The 20,067-nt window shown below is 47.7% G+C and overlaps 1 protein-coding gene and 1 non-coding gene across 2 annotated transcripts in view; one reads left to right on the top strand and one right to left on the bottom strand.

Moving 5' to 3' along the window:
- Nucleotides 1-750: 750 nt before the first annotated feature.
- The window catches only part of SLC39A4 (solute carrier family 39 member 4), a 35,305-nt gene continuing 15,988 nt past the window's right edge, over nucleotides 751-20,067 (bottom strand). Inside the window, exons 3-12 of the mRNA XM_084848520.1 lie at nucleotides 19,103-19,307; nucleotides 16,828-17,234; nucleotides 14,865-15,036; nucleotides 12,584-12,756; nucleotides 10,553-10,717; nucleotides 9,387-9,500; nucleotides 7,335-7,389; nucleotides 6,292-6,444; nucleotides 4,648-4,835; nucleotides 751-2,363 (exon numbers count right to left, since the gene is read on the bottom strand). Of these exons, the coding sequence (XP_084704646.1) occupies nucleotides 2,235-2,363; nucleotides 4,648-4,835; nucleotides 6,292-6,444; nucleotides 7,335-7,389; nucleotides 9,387-9,500; nucleotides 10,553-10,717; nucleotides 12,584-12,756; nucleotides 14,865-15,036; nucleotides 16,828-17,234; nucleotides 19,103-19,307 (1,761 nt within the window). The 3' untranslated portion in view covers nucleotides 751-2,234. The remainder of the gene's footprint in view (nucleotides 2,364-4,647; nucleotides 4,836-6,291; nucleotides 6,445-7,334; nucleotides 7,390-9,386; nucleotides 9,501-10,552; nucleotides 10,718-12,583; nucleotides 12,757-14,864; nucleotides 15,037-16,827; nucleotides 17,235-19,102; nucleotides 19,308-20,067) is intronic.
- Nucleotides 6,709-6,781, top strand: TRNAR-CCG (transfer RNA arginine (anticodon CCG)). The gene has a single exon. It is a non-coding gene; the product is annotated as a tRNA-Arg (tRNA).

Raw genomic sequence — 20,067 nt, 5'->3', positions numbered from 1 at the left:
GCCCCTTGATCATTTTACTTGCCTTTTTCTGCCTCTTTTGCAGCTCTACAATATCCTTTTTAGGTGCAGTGATCAGAACTGTACACAGTATTCCAAATGTGGGTGCACCATAGATTTGTTTAATGGCAGTATTTGGCAGTTTTATTTTTGATTCCTTTTCTAATTATGCCTAACATGGAGTTTGCCTTTTTCACAGCAGCCGCACACTGGGTCGACATTTTCATTGAGCTTTCCACCACAACCCCAAGACCTCTTTCTTGGTCAGTCACACCAGCTCAGACCCCATCAGTATACATATGAGGTTAGGAATTTTTGCCCCAATATGCAACATGTCACAGTTGCTTACACTGAACTGCATCTGCCATCCTTTTGGAGCAATTCACAATCCATTTTTGTTTTACATGCCCTAAATAGTTTAGTTCATCAGCAAACCTGGACACCTCACTACTCATCCCTCACTCTAAATCATTTATGAACAAATTAGGAAGCACCCGTCCCAGGTGGGGAGGGGGCGGGGAGGGGGGATTTTTGACATCACCCCCTCCTGTTGCAAAAACGGATGACGGTGACATGTATGCTGTATCTGTATCTTTTCTTTAGGGTTGGGAGTAAGTTGTGCTTCTGCCATTTTATCCTCCAGGTTGTGGATCCACCCTTCCATGAAAATTGCCCCCCTCCCCAGAGACTTGCTCTACCTTGGACCCTTCCCAAGCTCTTACCCTGATCCAATAAGTCATGCAACACCAGGTATGAAATGTTAAAATTGCTAGATTTTATTTATCACTGATAAGACATGATGCAATAGATCCCACACAAAGGGGATGCAGGAGCTTCTTCTGTACCCATTGGTCTGCCCAGAGTGTTCGACAGCTGTGGTGCCTAATGCAGCGCAGGTGGGTGGGAAAGAACTCAGTGTTTGGACAGCTGTTTGTGTTTCTCTGGAGAAGGGATCTCAGGTGCAGAGAGAAGCAGAGGCTCCCAGATAAATTATTTGGTGCCATGGAGGGGCTTCACTGGGCTCAAGGTCACAGAACCAATTCCTTTTAAAGTACCAATGAAGTATTATTAGAATGCAATGGCACATATACAGAGTGTGTTTTCTTTACCATAGAATATCCACAGCCCTGTTCCAGACCCCTGGCATTGGCGGGGGGGAAGAGGCCTTCAAATCAAAAGGTGCAGCTTCCAGGTAGATTAGCGGTCCAGCAGCACCTCTCTGGCGTGCTATGGTCGATGGGGTCACGAAGAGTCGGACACGACTGAACGACTGAACAACAACAACAAGCACCTCTCTTCAGAAATTGGCCATAGATTCTGCTGGTAAAGTTCCAAAGCGCACAGGACACAGCCCTTCCCCAGCCAATACATTGTGGGGCCGATTTCTCAAATGTAACACAGTGCATCAGAAAACTGGACATAGGAAGATGTCTAATTCTATGGAATTAACCATTCATCAGCCTCGCCCAGTACCGTCTACTATGACTAGTGGTGGGGTAGAACTGGGGAGTGACCATGCTGCCTGGGGAATGATGGGAGTTGCAGTCCAACACAACTGGAGGAGTCCAGATTGAGGAAGGCTGCTCCAGAAGAGTGGAAGAGTTAGGGCCTCCTCAACAAGTCTTGGCTGTAAGAACCAAGGAACAAATATAAGTATGTGGGAGTCTTTTGTGAGGCTGATTTCTGGGAGTGGGAAGGGTGCTCCTCTAGCATGATTCTCTTGGAAAGGCAGAGGGCAGAGGTAAAAGGCCACCACATCTGGGAACCACCAGCTACCTTCTAGGTTCTTGGCGCTGCTGCTTGGTGGGAAACTGAACTGGCCCAACCTGCACTGGAGCAGAAATGAGAGTCTGTAAGGAAACGGAGCTGGTGAAGTGCATTTGGGTACAGGTGTCCTGGGGTTCCCAGTTGGGGGGTGGGGGGATGTGTGAAAAGAGCCATAATAAATACAATAAATAGCAGAAGGGGGAACGGGCAGCGTGGACATCACTCGAGCACGGGCCATGCACAAGTGTGTCTGCGTACACCCCATTCTCTCTGAATGCCAATGCCTACATCTGGTTCAGAGGCTGATCACAGGGTCTTGGTCTGCCTTTCCTGGTGCTGCACCCCTTTGCTCCAGTTGGTGGTAAAGCACATTCTGGACCTTGCCATGCCCACAGGCGGGTCCCAAGAGGCCCTGATGCCTCCTGGGTCAGCAAGAGGTGCCAGCGCCTGGCCAGTCAAGAGCGGTCTGCTCAAACCGTGATATTCTCCTCAAACAGCGAGAGCAGGAGGAGGATGGCCCAGCCTGCCAACAAGCCAATGTTTTGCAGGCCAAAGAGCAGCCAAGGGTGCTTGTCCTTCACATTCATCAAGGCCGGGAGCTGCAGCAAGGAAGAGAGAGAGCAGGCAGTGGTTAGCAATGGCCCCAAAGACTACTGGCTCACCAATCTATCTGTCTAGCTATTACATATCTATACCGTCCATTAGCCAAAGCTCTCTGGGCAGTTCACAAACCAAACTTAAAACCACAAAATACGATAATATAGTAAAACATAATTTAAAAAACACCCATAAATTTAAAACAGAATAAAACTAGAGTAAGAACCAAGATAAGGGCCCAGCAGCAGTGCAAAAATCTAAAAGCGCACTAACACAATTTTTAAAACCAAAGGACTAAAAAGCCTGGGAAAATAGAAATGTTTTCACTTGGCACCAAAAATAATGCAATTTAGCTGCCAGTCAAGCCTCTCTGGGGAGGGCATTCTGCAACCAAGGTGCCAGTACTGAAAAGGCCCTTTCCTTGGTCAGAAAAGCCCCTTTCTTCATCAGATGGGGGCACCCAGAAAAGGGCCTCTGAGGACAATCTTAGGGTCCAGGCAGGGGTATATGGAAAGAGACAGTCTGTCATACCTCTGGTGTCCCTGATTTGAAGCAAATGTTTTCATCTGCCTCTTTCCTTAATTTCCCCCTCCTGCTGCTGCACTTCTGAATTTACTCACAGCTGTCATGCACAGTTTGCATAGGGCTGCCTGTGAAGACTGTGTAGGCTACAGAGGTCCTCCTTGTTCTCAACCAGCTGCAGCCTCCAAACTTATATTGGTTTTACAGCACCCTGCCCCAACCGGGCACTCTCCAGATGCGTTGGACTGCAACTCCCATGCTGGCAGGTTGGGGAAAGCTGCTGTAAAATAAATTTGACTTTTATGGCTTTAAGGGTCTAGATTTTTTTTCCTGCAAGGATATCTGTGGTCTTCATTACTGTAGGGAGGTTCACTCAAAGCCAGTTGTGTGACAAGCTGAAATTCAGCAAGTGAAGATTTTCCCAGCATGCAGTGCCCTTAGGGTAAACGCTTCACCTGCTGAATTACTTTGTGTCACACAGCTGTTAAAAACACAGGATCCCTGGCAAAAAAAAAAAAGTTAGCAGCCTTACATGGCTGCCCCCAAAGAATCCTGGGAATTGTAGTTTGGTGAAGGTGCCAAGAACTTCACGCAGCTCTACCTCTCGTTCAAGTCTTCACCAAGGTTGGCTGTAGAATCCCTGTCCAAATGTCTGGAGACGGTGAGTGGCTGGATGGGGAGGAATAAGCTGAAGCTGAACCCTGACAAGACCAAGGTACTTTTGGTGGGAGACAAGAGGAGGCTGGGGGATGTTGACCTGGTGTTGAATGGGGTACGGCTACCCATGAAAGACCAGGTCCGCAGCCTGGGGGTCATTTTGGACTCCCAGCTGTCCATGGAGGCTCAGGTGTCAGCTGTGAGCCGGACAGCACTGTATCAACTCTATCTGATACGGCGGCTGTGCCCCTTCCTTCCCGACCATCTGCTCCCAGCAGTAGTACATGCCCTGGTCTCTCGTTTAGACTACTGTAATGCGCTCTACGTGGGGTTACCCCTGAAGACGGTTCGGAAGCTGCAGCTGGTACAGAACACGGCGGCTCACCTGATTAAAGACAGCCGCCGGCGAGATCACATCATTCCAGTGCTGAAGGAGTTGCACTGGTTACCAGTTGTTTTCCGGGCCAAATTCAAGGTGTTGGTTTTGACCTTTAAAACCCTATATGGTTCCGGCCCAGCCTATCTTAAGGAGCGCCTCCAGCAACACCAGACAGGCTGCTTAACAAGATCAGCCTCGGATGGCCTTCTCTCTGTCCCATCAGCCAGGACAGCTAGACTGGTGGGGACTAGGGAGAGGGCCTTTTCTGTGGTGGCCCCCACTCTGAGGAACTCCCTCCCTAGGGAACTCCACCATGCCCCCCCTTTAATGTGCTTCCGCCGTGCATTAAAAACGTGGTTGTTCAGGCAGACCTTTGGGGTGGGTTAGGGTATTTTAGAAAACGTTTTTATTGTAGAATTTTATTGTTTTAAACTGTTTTATTATATGCTGTACATTGCCCAGATTGGCTGGGTGACCAACCAGATGGGCGATTAATAAATTTAATAAATTAATAAATAAACTCCCCTAGAGTTCCCTGCTTATTAATTTTAAACATTTATATCCCACTTTTCCATGAATCATGCCCAAAGCAGCTGATACCTAGCCCCCAGTACAGAACTACAATTCCCAAGAGTCACTGGAGTGAGAAAAGAATGAGTATTAAAGGAGTTTATGAGGTTCACCTCCTGTACTGGGACAGGAGGTGAGGGGAGGGAATCATCACTCACCATATCACACAGTGCCACATAGAGGAAAAGGCCAGTGGCCACAGTAAAGATCCACGCCTCAAACTCCTCTCCAGTGCTCACAGAGAGTGCAATGTAGAGGCCGATGAAGGCTGTGAGGGCGCTCACAAAGTTCAGCAGCAAGGCTCGCTTCACGCTCAGCCCTGCATGCAGTAGCGCTGCAAAGTCCCCTGTGAGGGTGAGAGGAGAGGCAAGGCATAAGGGAGGGGCTTGGCCAGGACTCACACAGGGATGTTGGAGAAATCCGCAACGGAACCAAATGGGTTGGGTTGAATCAGTTTATGAGTTTATGAATCGGACCCGCGGATTCTGCAGCGGACCAGCTTTCCCCATTGGGCAGATTCCATGGACTTGCGGCCCATGTTTCTAACCTTTGGAAATTTTGCGCAAATTTCATAATAGAAAAGTACACAAAAACTTTAAAAAGCCAGCCGAAAATGTGTATTTCCCCCATAGGCTAAAGCGTGAAAATGTGCATTTTGCAGGGATTTGTGCATTTTTGCATGTGAAAAAATGCATGCGCAAAAATCCCCCCCGAATTTGCGCAAATTCGGAAACGAAAACAAAATCCAGTTCTGTCAATGGGCAGACAACAGAACAAAAGGAGCCTGACAACCTGTGAAACATAGACAGAACAGATTTTATGTAATGCATTCATCCCTACTCATACAACACCCCAGGTGAGAACATAAGAAGAGCCATGCTAGATCAGACCAAAGAAGCCTCTCTAATCCAGTTTTCTGTTCCCACAGTGGCTAACCAGATGCCCCATAGGGAAGCCCACAAGTAGGACATGAGTGCAACAGCACCTTCCTTCTCGTGTTCCACAGCAACAGGCATAAAGAGGCATACTGCCTCTGATACTGGAGATCATATATAGCCATCCTGACTGGTAGCCACTGATAGCCTCATCCTCCCCGAATGATACATCCTGACCTGAAGGATTCACCCTGGCCATGGAAATGGGACTGGACATGAGACACTCACTTTAATATCCCTGCTCAAGGATGGTGCTCACTCAATGGCCAAGGCCGAAGCTCCGTCATTCTAGAAGAGGCATGATCAGGAAGCTGCCATGACCCACTGAGAGCCCTTGCCACGGTGAGCGAATAAGCAAAAGTGGTGCATTGTCTATTATTATATTTCCGATGTAAAGTTTTGCTGTTGTTTTTAACTTTTGTAAATTGCTTTGAGTGTTTTTTAAAAAGAAAAGCAATATAAACCTTCATCATCCTGGCACCACCCAAGGAACTTTTCGACAGGGACAAAACATGGCTCCTTTGCGTATGTTAATGCAGGGGTAAAAATTGTCCATCGACAAGCACATGTCTGCAGTCTCGATAAGCAGAGGCTGATGTTTATAACAAAAGCCAGCTAAAAATTGGCCAAGTGCTGAACTTCCCCCGCCCTCCACTGCCTGAACCCAGAGATCCACCCACATGGCTTTTTGGTGCTGGGCATGTGACTCGGTGATCTGTTTCCTTGGTGATGATGGGGAGGTCACTCCTAGCCAAGCTCAAGTGCCAAGATGTACACCCTCCAGCCTCACCAGTCGCCACCAAGCCCCCTGCCCTCCATGCTACAGGCATGAAAAGACCCGGCTGCTGCTGACTCCCTCGTGCCCACCTAGCTCATGGGGCAGTTCATGGCACAAGACCGCCAGCGAGGTGGCCAGCCCCGTCTTCCAGGAGGAGGAGAAGGCAGCACCAACAGCCAGTCCGTCGGCGAAGTTGTGGATGGCGTCTCCAATGGTGATCATGTATGGCAGCATGCGGAGCTCTGCAGGAAAATGACAGGGCAGGGTGCCACTGAGCATGGAATGGTGGCCTCAGTCTCATTTCATTTTCCCTCCCTGCTGGCTGCCTTTTGTCCCTGTAGCTTGGCAGAGGAGATGACATAACTAGACTGCTTCTGGAAAGCAGAGGCCAGTGCCAGATACTTCCTGAGCTGCCAGTGACCCTCCCAAAGGGCCCTCAGGCTAGGAATCCAATCAGTAATACAATACACCATTTGTTCCAGCAACTAAAGGGGTGTGTCAGGAGTGGCCCAGTGGCCTAATGGATAAGGCATCAGCCTCCGGAGCTGGGGATTGTGGGTTCAAGTCCCACCTGGGTCGGTGTGCTTTTTCTTTTCTGTATCCTTTATTTTTCCCAAAGGAGGCAAATGTATGGCCAGGACCTCAGATATGGAAAATAGGTGGATTAGAGACTGTTTGTAAAAGAAGGAGGATTAAATGAAGGAAGGCATTCTAGTAAAGTTTGGTAGGCCAGGAATTTTGGGAGCTAAAGAGATGTCTTGGGTGTGGGAGCAAGCAAGACAGCCCTGGGGAAGGAGATCCCAGGTTTAGATTTCTGGGTCATCCTGTGGTTCTGGCCCGACCATGTGAGCCTCCTGAATCTAGGACACAACAGAAATTCACTTGAACTGGAGGAGGGCAAAGTTTCCAGCCCTTAGGACTGGACTCTTTAAGAAGGCAGAAGGCAGACACAACTTCAAGCAGTTGCTTGGGGAATAGAGGAAAATGTAAGATGCAACTGGATTTGATTGACAGAAAGCTCCTATTTTGCTTCTAGGGGAGCTATTTCATTGAAGCAGCTTTTTGGCACTGAGGGCCTCAAGACAGGTTATGATTCCAGTACAATTTCTAGGGGCACAACGCCCCTCCTCACCCCGACTGCGCGCCTTCTTCCGCACCTGGCCGAATTCAGCCTCTTCAATAACCACCTGTGGGAAAGGACAGACAGGCAGGAAGGAGGTGTGAGAGGGTCCCAGCAGGAGTTCTGCTATAAGGCTGCAGAAGAAGGCACCTGCTTTTTCAAGACATATCCCTTCCTTTGGTCAGTTTCCCAAGCTTCCAGTTTAGTGCAAAAGCATCAGGCAAAGCAGGTGGCTGGATGCCCCTGGCGTAGAAATATAGAGTTAGATGGGGCCATTTAGGCCATCCCCCTGTTCAGTGTAGAAATCCAGTTCAAAGTATCCTTGCCAAGTGGCCGTCCAGTCTTTGCTTGGATACCTCCAACGACAGAGAGCCCACCACCTCCCTGGGCCGTTGGTTCCATGGTCTGACCATTAGGAAGTTTTCCTGATGTTCAACCAAAATCTGCCTTCCTATAACTTAAGCCTGTTATTTCGTGTCCTACAGTCTTGGATGACAGAGATGAGGTTGCAGCCCTCTTCTGTGTGACCCTTGAGGGATTTGGCAAGTGCTCTCATATCCCCCCTCAGTCTTTTCAAGGCTAAACACAACCAGTTCCTTCCATCTTTCCTCGTAGGACTTAATTTCTAGTCCCTGGATCATCTTTGTTGCCCTTCTCTGAACTTGTTCCAATTTATCTGAATCTTTCTTAAAGTGTGTTGTCCAGAACTGGAAACAGTATTCGAGGTGAGGTCTGGCCAGTGCAGAGTAGAATAGAATTCTTACTTCCTGCAATTTTGAAGCTATACTTCTACTGATGCAACCTAAAACTGCATTTGTCTTTTTTGCAGCATGCGCCCAGAAGACTTCTTGCCACTAAAGCCTAGAAAGGGCTTTCTGCACCACCAGGTTTTTGTGTAATAAATTCACATGTTTATTTGTTTGTTGCACACAGTCTACACATCTTTCCTGGTGGCTGTGCTTCTGTAATGAGGATGTTGCCTTTTCCCAATCTTCAGACTGCAATTTCTGTATCTGAGAAAATGCAGTTCTTCCTCAGATGGAGCATCTACTGCTATGGTGACTACGTGGTTTCCTCAAAGTCACAGGCATGTACTGTATATTGTTTGTGATTATATCTTTAATGGTTAACAACATAGTTTGACCATACCATTTTATAAAATATTTGTAGGGTGTGTGTTTTTTACAAAAATTATTTGGTTGCTGATTCTTCTTATGCTCTGGAAACCCATCACCAGAGCAACCATTCAGCAATAGTGCTTTTTATATGATGCAGGGCAACAAAGTGACCCACTGTCACTTCCCTGCAATGTTGTGACAAGGTCATTTTCCTTTTCCTTTTTATCTTTGAAGAGTGTGTGCACATACCCCACCCTCCCAGATGGCACATTTATTCTGCTTTTGCTTTAATGAAAGGGGGAGTCAAGCATAATCAGGGAGGGACCTTCACTCGGTGGTAGAGCTCCTGCTTTGTAATCCCAGGTTCAATCCCCAACATTGCCAGTTAAAAGGATCAGGTTGCAGGTGAAGGGAAAGTCCTATTTCTGCCTGCGATCCTTGAGAGCTACTGCTAGTCAACGTAGACAATACTGGGCTAGACGGAGCAGTGGTTTGACTCCGTAAAAGTGGTTTCCTATGCCCACATGTTTCCTTCCACACACATGGTTATTCCTTCCTCCACCATTAGATGGGGCTAAATACTGTACTGGCCCTAGATCAGAGCTTGCTAGAGCCATGAGCAAAGGCAGATTCTCCACGAAATACCAGCCCCTTCCCTCCTTATGCTTTTGGACTGAGACAAGTCCCAGGTCCTGGAATAGTGGAAGAGGCCTCTAAGCCACCTCTCGGCATCAGAGTTAAGATAACCACTACTGTATACATGAGGACTGCCAGCCCTGGATGAAAGGAGCAGTCCTCATCTATACTGAGGTGCTGATTTTGCTCTGGGCATATCTCCAGCCTTTCAAATAATCTCAGCCTCTGCAAGGTGTAAACAAGCAAGAGACTGAATGTAGTTAAGACTCTAAGATGAAGTATTAATATAGCATTAATGTGGGGAAATTACCAGGTCAGCATTAGAAGCACCTTTCTCCTGCTTCCTCCTCTTCATCTCATCTTGGTATAGCTGCAGAGACAGGCCATGGTCGCACTGGTGCCCCTTGCTGGACTTCAGTTCCTCCTAGGAAGAGATAAGGAAGCATGGCACCCACCTGGCACAGAAACGCACCCCTCGCTTTTTAGGAATTAGGAACTGGGCAGAGGCAGAGGGCTTAACTTGAGTTTCAGGTTTAGCCCCATACCTGTTCTCAGTTTCAGGGCTCAGCCTTCCCCAACCTGGTGCCCTCCATATGGGTTAGACTACAACTCCCGGGATTCCTGGTCATTGGTCATGCTGGCTGGGGCTGATGGGAATTGAAGTACAAAACATTTGCAGGGCAAAAGGTTAGGGGAGGCTGCCTCAGAAGGCACAACATAAGAATACAGCAGCACTTACATCCTGCTTGTGGGCTTCCCATTGGGCCATCCAGCTGGCCACTGTGGGAACAGAATGCTGGACTAGAGAGGACTTTGGTCTGATCCAGCACGGCTCTTCTTAACATTCTTAATAAAGATAACACTGCCTCTGAACTTCTCCAGAAAGCAGTCTAACCACTGAGTGTACAGTCAGCTCTCGCATATCTGGGACTAGGAGGAAGGAGTTCCATATCAGAAGAGGTGGCTTCCAAGCAAACATGAGCCTGGAGACTGGTGTTTGTGTGTGTGTTCATCACTGGAGGTACAGGGCAGCCCAACTGGGGTAGCAGGGCCTCTTGTTTTCCCTGCACTACTGCACTTCCCAAAACAATGGCTGTGCAATGATTCCAAGTGCAGGACAGGTGCAGAAGGCCCCAAGTGCGATCCCCGGCACCATCTCCAGGTAGGGCTGGAAAAACTCCTGCCTGAAACCCTAGAGAGCTGCTGCTGCCGCCAATTAGTGTTGACAACAGTAGGCAAGATGGACCAACAGGCGGACCCATTCAGTATAAGGCAGCTGCTTATGTTCCTCTTGTGCCTGCACAACACCCCCTCCCCGCCCCCCAGGCCTTGCGCCCCAACCTCCTGCAGCTGCCTCTAGCAGAGGCAGATGGCGAATGCAGGCATCATCGTCCACATCCCTGGCTCTCTGTCACACCATCCAGCCCAAACTAGCTGCCTTGGAGAATGTGGGCCAAACATGGACAGCTGACCCACCTCGCAGTCTGAGTGTCCCAGGAGGATGAAGAACTTCTCGAGGAGGAAGAAGAGGTAGAGGCCCCCCAGCACGGCCAGGAGCTTCCACAGAGTGTCGTGGCCCTCGGCTCCGTGGTGGTCATGTGCATGACCATCGCCGTGGGAGTGGGAATGCAGGCCCAAGAACTGCAACGAGAACAGTGGGAGCAAAGCGTGATTTGGGGCACGAAGCCAAAGGGGCTGCAACCAATTTCTGAAGGCCCCGCCCTTGTGATGAGTTATATCAGCCTTCCCCAGCCTGGGGCCCCCCAGATTTGTTGGGCCCTCAACTCCCAGCATCCCCCAGCCAGCAGAGGATGCTAGGAGTTGTAGTCCAATACATCTGGAGGTCACCCAGTTGGGGAAGGCTGAGTTACATGCAGTCATGCACCCATAGTTCTTTTTCCAAACAAACTGTCAGCTCTTTGCACATTTCATGTATTTTGCATTCAGATACTTTTAAACTTTCACTCGCCCATTAAATGCATTTGTTTTTCTCAGTACCCATAATTCCCAAGTTTGAATGTCCAAGAGAGAACTGTAAGGCTTCCTTTTGGGCCCACAGCGAAAGGCAGGCCAGAAAACAAAGGCACATATTTCAGTATTTGCATTCCTTAAGATAATACTCGAATATGAATGCCTAAAGCAAAAACATCAAGGCAGCAACCCCATGCAGTCTGACTAGGGAGTAAGGACCCATTGAACTCAGTGGGACTAAGATCTTAGTAAATGCTGAGGATCACATTGCACGCTAGGTTGCGTCGATGTCCCTCGGAGACAAGGATTAGATTTAAGTCCTTATCGTTTTCTCTGTAATTGACAATATGCCCATCTCTTCTGCTTAGCTTGCTGAGCAGGACCTGAGCACTCTGACAGCCCAGCTGTAATAACATTTATCACAAGCAACTTGCAAAGGAGCTGAGGGGCTCGATCTCGAAGAGCAGGTTTGGCAAGGCTTCATTTAATCAGCAGATGACCTGTCTTGCCAAGGGCCTTCCTTTGATCTGACATACTTGGAAACACAGATCTCAGTAACAGTCTTTAGGGAGCTGCAGTGAAGATGAAGCTAACCAGAATGAAGGTGGAAAAATATATCTTGTCTTGATCGTAGTTACAGACAGACAGACAGATTTTCTCATGCTTTCTGGGCAAAACAGTGATGCTCCTGATTCATCCCTGTTCCCATTTGGAACGATGTCACTGATCACATATCACATACCGGCAGAGAGAATGGGGGAACAATGTGGCAAGGGACCTCCCCAGTCTGATGGTCATAGAGTGGTGGATACAGCCAGTATGTTTCAAGGCACATGACAGCCCCTCTCTTGGCACACTAATGCACATAGGCACACAGCTTGGACATCACCAGACTGGACCAGCCCTACACACCAGGACACACAAACTCACACATCTGCATACCAGTAGGCTCAACATCAAGATGCTTCATCCTCTCACAGCGGCCAAAGGCCAGCACTCTGGCAGGGCCAGCACGATGCCTGACCTCCCCCCACCCCCCAAATAACACACACTAACCAGCAGTCCAATCCGAGCACTGGTTGCGGGGGAGCTGGTGTCTAAATTCCCCACAATGCTCTGATGCAGTGTTGCTCTGGGGCATTCTGGGAAATTAAGATGGCGGCTCCATCAGAGTCCTGCTGTAACCTGCACTATTGCCAGGTAAGCTTGTGCTGCCGGGGGGCAGGGGGAGGCAGAAGGCATGTCGACATAGTAGGTCAGAAGGCATGTTGTGGTGGGCCTTCTCAAACCTGGAGCCAGCCCAGCACACAAACACACAGCCATTCTGGTTTTCTCACACACACACACGAACATAAGAAGACCCAGCTGGCTCACACCAAGGGTTAGTCTAGCCCAGTACCCACAAAGAGACAAACAATGCACCTACTCTGCAAATATACAAACACGCACACCTGTGCAGACTTGAACCCTTCAAATTGTCACACACACACACACAGCACAGCCTCAACCCCCCTGGACCGTCCCCTTTGCACTGACCGTGGGGATGAGGTGCAGCATGGCGTCCCCAGTGAGGGATCCTACAGCTAGGCTGACGAAGAGCTGGATCACATACTGGTAGGCACTGATGCAAGCCGTGCACAGGAGAACCACGATGCCAAAAAGCGCACACAGGCAGATCACCAGGGTGGCCAGCGAGCCGTAGATATACTCTGGAAGGGGAAGGGGCAGCAGTGAATGACACCAAGAAAGGAGAGTCAACGCACTGGAAGACAAATAGGCCACAGATGGAGTGATCCCCTCCCCAAGCCCTTCCCCTCAGGGCACTGTGGATGAGCCCACAGCCCTAGCAGGGTCCCTGCAATCTGACAGTTAGCTCACCTAGTCTGACTACTCTGACTGACAGCGTCTGCCCAGGGTCCCAGCCAGAGTGAGGCTTTTCCCATCATTTGCTACCTGATCCTTTTACCTGGAGATGCCAGGACTGAACCTGGGACTTTCTGCATCTAAGCAAAGCATGAGCTGTACTGCTGACCTTTGGTCCCTCCTACCAGGTGCTTCAGTAGACCCTCTTGATGATGGTTCCAGCCATGCAGGAAGTCTGCAAGGCACTGGCGCATACAGAGGCAGTTGGCTGCCTGCCCCACACCTGTGGAACTCCCTGCCCCAGTAGCTTGGCAAAGCCTATGGGCACAATCCACCAGGAATTTCTCCTGTGCCAGCCCCATTGAAATTAATGAGGTTGGTACAGGAGAATGTCCTGTTGGACTGTGCTTCAAGCCTGTAAGAAATGAATTATTATAGTTGGCTGGTGTGTGGCGATGGCAGGGGCTCAGATCATTTTAGCTTCATATGACACACAGTATGTTATACTGTAGCAGGCATTTGCTTTTATGGGTTTTAGTCAGGTTTTGATTTAAGAGTGTGTTACAAAATCTGAGCCTTTGAAATGGAATAGATTTTTTTTTTTAAATCTAAAGAAATGAACTAAAGAAATGTCACGATTCTCGCAGCCATTCTAATCCAATTTTCCATCCTTTGAAGCCAGGGGCTACCTCACAGCCTGTTTTCATATCTCTGAAACATATGGAGTAATTAATAAAGATGTTGGTACCTCTGAGCATATGCAGAGTTTCTCTTCTCCCCACCCCCCCCACACCACTGATTTACCACAACCAGTTTAACATAGTGATGAGGATTAGGGACAAGCAAGGGATTGAAAACACTTGGTGTCTCTCACTTAGGAATTATGTCCTACTCAAACCCACAGGCCATCTGGGCAAATAGTTGCCATGGTCTAGGACTGGCATATTTTTGTCCAGCAGGATTGCTCTGACTTTGCAGTTACATTTGTAGCAGGAATTTAACAAGAATGGCTCTTTCCCACCATATATGGGGAAAATGTTGCCTGTTGACAGACAGCAGCCTATCCTGCTTTTCATCCCATTTTTCATCTGGCACCTACGTTGTGGTCTTTTTGGCACCAGGTGAAGAGCTTATTTTCCCAGGCATTTTAGACTTTCATTTTTTTGTTTGTTTATTTAATAGATTTATATATTGCTGTCTATATTTAAAATATTTCTAAGTGGTTCTGTTGTTGTATTTTTAAAACCTTATCCTGTATTTTAAATCTTTGTACTGCTGCTAGGTTTTATTTTGGTTTATATTTTTACTTTATCCCATAGGGTAAAATCCAACATAAGCCCTACTTGAAGTATACCCACTGAAATGAATGGGATTTAAGTTAGTCATGACTAACTTAAGTCCCATTCATTTCAGTGGGTCTACTCTAAGTAGGGCTTATGTTGGATTTTACCAATAGTTTTACATTTTTATATTATGTCATGTTGTATTTTGTTATGAACTGCCCAGAGAGCTTTGGCTGTTGGGCAGTATGGAAATGTAATAAATGAAATAAATACATAAAACATAAAAAATTCAAAACAGTTTACCACCACAAAATTCAATACAGTAATAAAAAGACAACCAACCCGTTTTTAAAAACCAACAGCAGCACTTAAAGCAAACTGAGATCATATAAAGCCAGAGAGAGCAAGGCAATAAAAATAGCAAGCACCCATAAAAAGCCTTGGAGAATGAACAGTCTGCATGATCATGTCTAAACAATAAAAGTGTCAGTTGCAGCCTGGGTGCCACCACTGAAAAGGCCTTTTCCTTGGTTGCCAACCACCTAACCTCTAAAGGCAGAAGCACCCCCAGGAGGACCTCCAACCCAGTTGTTAAATTCTGGACAAGTTCCGAGAGGAATCAAGGAGCTACTTTACTAATCAGATTTGAGACACGTGGAGGATGGACTCACTCTCTGCTGTGGTGAGTTGCCCGTCGATATGAGGACTGTGTGGGGTGGAGCAGGCCTTGCTAAGCCGTTGCTGCACCAGGGCTGGACTCAGGCGAGCGAAATCAGGACGGGACATTCCTATGCCAGCATCAATCCCGTAAATCTCAAACAGGTCATTAGGGCTGAGGCAGACCTGGAAAGAAAGAAGTGCCCCCAAGACACGTGAGCAACACACAGATCTGAGGGAGAGTGCAGGGTTGCCAACTTGCAACAGGCCCTGTAATCATGCCTTTCACATCAATTTGATCTGAAGCCACCTCCATGCTGTGAACAGGTTCCGTTGCTGATTTCTGCAGATCAACCTGCTATTAAAGGCACAACAAATGTTGGTGCCAGGCAAATCTCATTGGGGAGGGCATTCAGCACCCAGGGCACCACTGCCAAGAAAGCCTCGTGCCCTTGTAGGTGGCCTTCGGGCCTCTGGTGGACAAGGTATATGGAGAAGGGCCTTGGCAGAAGATCTAAAAGAATGGGCATGTTGATATCGGAGGAGGTGCTCCTTCAAGTGTTTGGGTCCCAAACCACGTTAGGACTTTAAAAGTAAGAGTCAGCATCTTGAATTGGGGCTGGAAGCAAAGACATAGCCAATGAAGCTGAAATGGGCATGCTATGGGTGAACTAGGCCATACCGCTCAACGTTCTTGTCACAGTGTTCTGTTTGGAAAGGCAAAAGAACAGGCTCTTGAGCCTTGTTTTCTTCCTGCAGACCGTAGTGCTGTCACCAGCTGCTGGAGTGAACCCCAGAGTCATTTCAAACCAAATGCTGAAGGAGCACACAAACTGTCAGTTCAAAAAGTGAATCTAATTTCATCTTCTCAGCCTTGACCTCTTAAAAATGGCTTCCATTTTGTGCCATTATCACATGGCAGCCATTTTGTTTGGCACTGGGGGATTAAGATATCTGATCTTTTCACTTCTCAACAGGGTGTCTTGCATGTGTGGCCTTCGCAGCAACACTCTCACCTAAGAGTGCTTCATACATGATACTTTTCCTACACAGAAAGCAACCTGTGTGTAGTTTGTCACATTTACCAATCAACATGTGTAGGGCCAGCACAAGACATTGTACCACCTAAGGTGAGATAGACCCTCCTCCTTCCCCACCTCCAGGTTGCCTTATTTTTAATTCTGCGTTAGTGGGAATGATGCAGCCAATCTCGACGTTTCCGGGTCCATCTCGCCCCTCAGTGCCACACTCTGCAGAAGAGGTCCTTCCTCAGAGTGAGGCATTCTGGGCAATTTAAACTTAAGTTAAGCTTTAAACATACTTTGTTGTTGTTGCAGCAAAGTGACATAATGCAGGTACTCTCTGGGGCCATCTTTTCCCCAATGCCTCACTTCGAGAAAGGACCCCTTCCTCAGAGTGAGAAGCATTGGGCAAGGTGTGCTCCAGAGAGCCTTGTCGGAGTGCTGCCAGCTGCTTTCCCATACTGACAAACATTGTTTTAAATTTAACAGTCTTCTTCACCACCATGCAAGCCTACAAGATGGCTGGCAGGCAGGCTGAAGCTGCTGCGGTTGTGAGGGGTAGGGGAGCAGTAACAGCCCCCCCATTCCCCTGCATGAGCCACACGGCTCACAAAAGGGCTGGCCCTGAATATGTGAAAAACATGTCTGTGCAGTGTGGAACTGTTTTCTGTATAAGAAAAATGCAACATTTGGAAGGGCTTGACCGTTTTCGGTTTGACTGCTTTAATTTATGGGCACTCTCTGGTGGAAACAGAAAACCATTCACAGGTACTGAAGGTTTCAGGTCAAATGTTCCTTTCCCTTGTGGAACATGGAGGAGAAAGAGGCCCTTCACTAGTGATGGGAAACCTATTAGCAACATTTGTACTATTGGTACCCAGTAAATCCTGACCAGGGTACCAAGGTCCAGAGTCTCTGCAAGGTTAATTATGATATAACAGATAATGCTACTCACCGTGTCCCAGACTCCATCCTGTTCTCCCGGGACAGGTAGACTTCGCCTTTGGCGGACCAAATTGTTTTCCGATTTGTTTCCATGGTGGTCCATTTCATCATCATGGTGGTGATCTGTTTCATTGCCATGGTGATGGTCTGTTTCGTTGCCATGGTGATGGTCTGCTTCATTGCCATGGTGATGGTCTGTTTCGTTGCCATGGTGATGGTCAGGGTCACCATGGCTGTGGTCATGATCCTCAGGGTCACCATGGCTGTGGTCATGCCCATGATGCTCATGTGAGTGGTCATGGTGGTCATCATGTGCATGGCTGTCATGGCTGTGCTCATGTGCATGGTCGCCATGGTCATGTCCTTCGTGGGATGCCTCAGGGCCTATCTCCAGCTGCTTCATTAGACCGTTCAAGTCTGTTGCAAACACAGAGGAGACACTGACCTTATCACATCTTCTCCGCCGACCCACTTACCACCATCACTCTCTAAAACCTTTACTTTATGCCCTCTCTGTCAGAGACCACCCAAAATAGTTGTAGTTGGGGGCAGGCCAAGCCTGGTCTGACTGTAAAGTCTAAGAGAGACCTCAGGATATCTTCCTCCTGCTTTTGCTAATTTAAGCATACAAGACACACACACAAAAACCTTAAAAAAGGATATTGTAGAGTTGGGCAAACTACAGAAATGATGAAGGGGCTGGAGCAACACCCCTGTGAGGAAAGATTACAACATCTAGGACTGTTTAACTCAGAGAAAAGTTGAGTGAGGGGTGACATGATAGGGGTGTACCAAATTATGCATAGTGTGGAAAAAGTGAGAAGGGAGATATTTTTTCCCTCTCTCATAATGCTGAAACCATGAAGCTGATTGGTGGGAGATTCAGGAATGACTTCTTCACACAGCACATAGTCAAACTATGGAATTCGCTACCACAAAATGTAGTGATGGCCACCACTTTGAATGGCTTTAAAAGGGGAATGGACAAATCCCTGGAGAAGGCTCTCAATGGCTACTAGTCCTGATGGCTCTATGCTACCTCCAGTTATCAGAGGCAGTATGTCTCTGTACACCAGTTGCTGGGGAACATGGGCAGAAGGTGCTGTTGCACGCATGTCCTACTTTTAGGCTTGCCACAAGCAGCTGGTTGTCTGAGCAGAATGCTGGACTAGATGAACCTTGGTCTGATCCAGCAGGGCTCTTCTTATGTTCGATCTTTCATCAGCATCCATTTCCCAACTATGTCCAGATGCTTCCTGGAAGCCCAGAAGCAGCAGGGCACGCAGGCCCTTCATCTGTTGCCCCAGCAACTGATTTTCGGAGGCATACAGAGTTGCCTCTGAACATGCACTGATGGACCGACTCTCCTCCACGCATTTCTCAAATCCCCTTTTAAAGCCATCTAAGCCAAAGGCCATTCCATGGCCTTGTGGCTACAAGGAACCCATGTGTACATAAGCCTACTTATGGAGCTGGTGGCAGAGGTGAGATCATCTGAACCAGGGGCTTTTTAAACTCAGACCTTCATCCAGCCTTCTTCAGCCTGGCACCCTCCAGATGTACTGGCTGGGGTGATGGAAGTTGTAGTCCAACACATCTGGAGGGCGCCAGATTGGGGGAGGTGGATTAAGGTGTGAGCTTTAGCCCCTATGTTACAGCAGCACATTCATGGACACCCCAGGCAGTGTTGGTTCCATTCTTTTTGATGGTTGTATACCAGATTCGGGGACTACACTGCGTCCAAGTGTATCTCAGTGGGGCATAATTAACTGATGGAACTCACTGCCACAGAATGTGGTTAATGGCCAGTAGCTCAGATGGCTTCAAAAAATGGTTAGACAAATTAAGGGAAGCCAGTTGTCATATGTTAGTTTTAGCCTTGACAGCTAAATGGATCCTTCATGTTCCATGGCAGTGCACCTCTGAATAGCAAATGCTGAGGATATACAGGGAGAAACCATAACTTCTGTGGCCCTCTCTGTGAGCTTCCAAAGACCTCTGGCTGATTGCTGTTGGACACTGAATGCTGTGCTAGATAGAACTTTGTTCTGATCCAGCAGGGTTCTTTGTGTGTTTTCTTTTATTCTCATAATGTTGCAGAAAACCTGGGCAAATAGCCTCCTTGGAAGGCACAACTGTCCTGAACTGATGAAGAATTAGGTAAGTCTTGTAGCAAACCTTCTACCTGACTCAGGAGGACTGAAGACCCACCTACAACGCTGGGCCATTGTCTGCCTGACTGAGCACCAAATTCCCCAGCAGGGTGTGGTGGTGCAACGACTTACCTTCCAGTGTGAGGTTGTGAGTCTTGTTGCTATAGCGCTGAAAGATGTATTCCACGAAGTAGTGCTCGGGAGGGAGGGCATGGAAGCACCCCCCCTTCAGCACATGGTAGGCAATGGCTGTGAGCACCTGCCCAGCTGGTTCAGATGCTACTCGGCTGGAGATCTTGGTGCTGTTCTCCAGGATCTGGGCCACTCCTGTGCAGGGCTGGGAGATGGAGAAGAGTAGATCAGACAGCAGGTTGAGCTGCTGAGATTTCTCAGCTTAGCCATGTATATTTTCTTTTGTAAGTCACTCTGAGAGCCATGGCTGAAGATTGGCTAATAAATGCTATTATTTAATTAATATTCAATTATATTGAAATACGAAGAAATAGCAACAGATGGCAGCAGAGGAAGGGAGAGCATGAAGCAGGAACAGATGTATGGGACATTAGCAATAACAATAAAAAAATCCTGCATATTTTTACACTTTTCTTAACAATTTTCTTTTCTTAACTAGAAAGTTGCTGTAAGAGCAGAAGTTGCTTTTCTCACATTTAACTAATTAAAAATCTTTAGATTTAATACTAAATGCTTTCACTAGAAAGGATTGTGCCATTTGCAGGTAGTCTTGAAGATTTATAGTAGGGTTCTTGATCTGAGAAGGCATCTGATTCTGTACCTTTAAGAGTTGTATGGAGAACATTTTGACATCACAGTGCCGCAGTAGGAGTGACCATGCTTGGTGGGATTTTTCTCTTTTGTGTAACTCTTAGAATGTGTGTGTCCCCCAGCTCATTTTTTGCAAATACTACTTAAAATAGCACATACAGTTTGTTCTGGGCAAGTTTCATTTTTATGACACATTCTTAGCCACTCCCAGGCTGTGTCTTCCTCCTCCTCCTGGGTATAGAAGGCCAGATGATTAACATTCAAGATGATTTTGCAGAGTTGCCAACCCCCCTGCCTTTAACTATGACAGACAG

Source organism: Heloderma suspectum, chromosome 4 (assembly GCF_057233095.1).
Source record: "Heloderma suspectum isolate Gila_16-S chromosome 4, 16-S_ref, whole genome shotgun sequence".
In the NCBI taxonomy this organism is placed as follows: Eukaryota; Metazoa; Chordata; class Lepidosauria; order Squamata; family Helodermatidae; genus Heloderma; species Heloderma suspectum.
This window is presented reverse-complemented; position numbering and strand designations above follow the sequence as displayed.